General features: G+C 61.0%; 1 protein-coding gene across 1 annotated transcript; it reads right to left on the minus strand.

Moving 5' to 3' along the window:
* Positions 1 to 759: 759 nt before the first annotated feature.
* LOC121352218 (NF-kappa-B essential modulator-like) lies at positions 760 to 2,393 on the minus strand (the record flags this gene model as incomplete). The annotated part of the gene is made up of 2 exons (XM_041464981.1): positions 760 to 1,023; positions 2,243 to 2,393. Coding segments are annotated over 2 exons (415 nt in total), but the record flags the coding sequence as incomplete, so codon positions are not given.
* Between the last annotated feature and the right edge of the window lie 251 nt (positions 2,394 to 2,644).

A 2,644-nucleotide genomic window follows, 5' to 3' on the forward strand; every position in this document is an offset into this window, starting at 1 on the left:
GATTGGGGGGGTTCGTGGGGGACTGGGAGGGGTTTGGGGGGGTTTGGGGGGATTTTGGGGGGGTCTGGGAGAGATTTGGGGGGGAAATTTGGCAGGGATTGAGGGGGTTTGGGAGTGGTTTGGGAGGATTTGGGGGGGATTTGGGGGGCCTAGAGGTTGTTCAGGGGCCATTGGGGATTCAGGGGGGTTTTGGCAGGGGGGGCACCCAGTGTTTGGGGGAGTTGAGGGATTTTGGGGGGTCTGGGGGATGTCAAGGAAGAGGGTGAGGGGGAACAGAGTGCCTGGGGGTGTTTTGGGGTATCCTCAGGGAGTTTGGGGTTGGTTTTGGGGTGTTCTGAGTGCTTTGGGGTCGGTTTAGAGTGGGGGCTTCTGTTGTGGTCCCCAAGGGTGTTTTGGGAGAGATTTTGGGCTGTTTTCGTTGTTTTGCAAGAGTTCGGGGTGTCTGGGGGGAAGTTGGGGTCTTTTGGTGTGTTTGGGGGTGGTTTTGGGGTGTAATGGGGCGTTTTGGGGTGTTTCAGGGTGTTTCTGGGGTGTTTTTTTTCGGGGTGTTTTGGGGTGGTTTTGGGGTGTTACGGGTTGTTTTGGGGTGTTTCAGGGTGTTTCTGGGGTGTTTTTTTTCGGGGTGTTTGGGGGTGGTTTTGGGGTGTTACGGGGTGTTTTGGAGGTGTTTTGGGGCGTTTCAGGGTGTTTCTGGGGTGTTTTTTTTCGGGGTGTTTGGGGGTGGTTTTGGGGTGTTCTGGGGTGGTTTTGGGGTGTTACAGGGTGTTTTGGAGGTGTTTTGGGGTGTTTCAGGGTGTTTCTGGGGTGTTTTTTTTCGGGGTGTTTTTGGGATGTTCTGGGGTGGTTTTGGGGTATTCCAGGGCGTTTCTGGGGTGTTTTTGGGGTGTCAGTGCCGTACCGGGCCCCGTCCCCGCCGAGCCGCAGCCGCAGCTGGTTCAGCTCCTCCTGCAGAGCCTCGCGCTGCCCGTGCAGCTGCTCCCGCGCCGCGCGCTCCGCCTCGAAATCCGCGCGGTAAATGTCGGCCTGGGGACACCGGCGGGTCAGGAACCCCCAAAATCCAACGGGGGAACCCCCAAATTCAACCGGGGAACCCCAAAATCCAACCGGGGAACCTCCAAATCCACCCAAAATCCACCCAAACCCCCCAGTGCCACGTGCTGCGCCTCGAAATCCGCGCGGTAAATGTCAGCCTGGGGACACCGGGGGATCAGGAACCCCCAAATCCAACCGGGGAACCCCCAAATCCACCCCAAATCCACCCAACCTCCCCCAATGCCATGCACTCTGCCTCGAAATCCGTGCGGTAAATGTCGGCCTGGGGACATTAGGGGGTCAGGAACCCCAAATCCAACCAGGGAACCCCCAAATCCACCCAACCCCCCAGTGCCGCGCACTCTGCCTCGAAATCTGTGCGGTAAATGTCAGCCTGGGGACATTGGGGGGTCAGAAACCCCCAGATCCAACCAGGGAACCCCAAATCCAACCAGGGAACCCCCAAATCCACCCAAAATCCACCCAACCCCCCCAGTGCCACGCGCTCCTCCTCGAAATCTGCCCAGTAAATGTCGACCTGGGGACATTGGGGTCACCCGGGGGTCAGGACACCCCAAAATCCAACCAGGGAACCCCAAAATCCCCCCAAATCCACCCAACCCCCCCAGTGCCACGCGCTCCTCCTCGAAATCTGCCCAGTAAATGGCGACCTGGGGACAGTGGGGTCACCCGGGGGTCAGGACACCCCAAAATCCAACCTGGGAACCCCCAAATCCAACCAGGGAACCCCCAAATCCACCCAACCCCCGTCCAATGGCATGCATTCCACCTCAAAATCTGCCCTGTGGATGTCGGCCTGGGGACACTGGGGACATGGGGGGGCCAGGGGGGTCAGGACTCCCCAAAATCCAACCAGGGAATCCCCAAAATCTCCCCAGAGCTCCCTTGGTTCCGCCTTGGTGACGTCAGCCTGGATTTTAGGGGGACTTGTGGGGTGGGGTCAGGACTCCTTCAGGATCCCCCAAATCCCACTGGGCCCCCCCAAACCTCCTCAGGGGGGCTCTGGGGGGGGTCAGGACCTCCCCAGGACCCACCTGAGCTCCCTCAGAACCCCTCAAGCCCCTGTGGGAACCCCCAAATCCCCCTTGATGCTCCCAGCTCCCCCCAACCCCACCTTGAGAACATTGCCCTGGGTTTGGGGGGGTCTCAGGACCCCCCAAAGGGACCCCCCAAGGACCCCCAGCCCCACCTGGGCCTGCAGCACCGGGATGGTCTCCAGGGCCGCTCGCTGGTGCTCGGCCTCGGCCTTGAGGCGATCGATGAGCTCCTGCTTGAGGGCCAGCGCGGCCTCGGCCGCCCGCAGCTGCTCCTGCGTCACCTGGACAGGGGGACAGCGCCACCTGTGTCACCTGGGAGAGCACCTGTGACACCTGTGTCACCTGGGAGAGCACCTGTGACACCTGTGTCACTGCCCAGTCCCCCCCACTGCACCCCCAGCGTGGCCTCGACTGCTCACAGCTGCTCCTGTGTCACCTGGACAGGCGGACAGAGACACCTGTGACACCTGGAGATCACCTGTGTCACCTCTGTTACCCCCAGTCACCCCCACCGCGGCCTCAGCCGTACGGAGCTGCTCCTGTGTCACCTGGAC

This window comes from Pyrgilauda ruficollis, unplaced genomic scaffold, assembly GCF_017590135.1.
Source record: "Pyrgilauda ruficollis isolate IOZ18807 unplaced genomic scaffold, ASM1759013v1 scaffold1856, whole genome shotgun sequence".
NCBI lineage: Eukaryota > Metazoa > Chordata > Aves > Passeriformes > Passeridae > Pyrgilauda > Pyrgilauda ruficollis.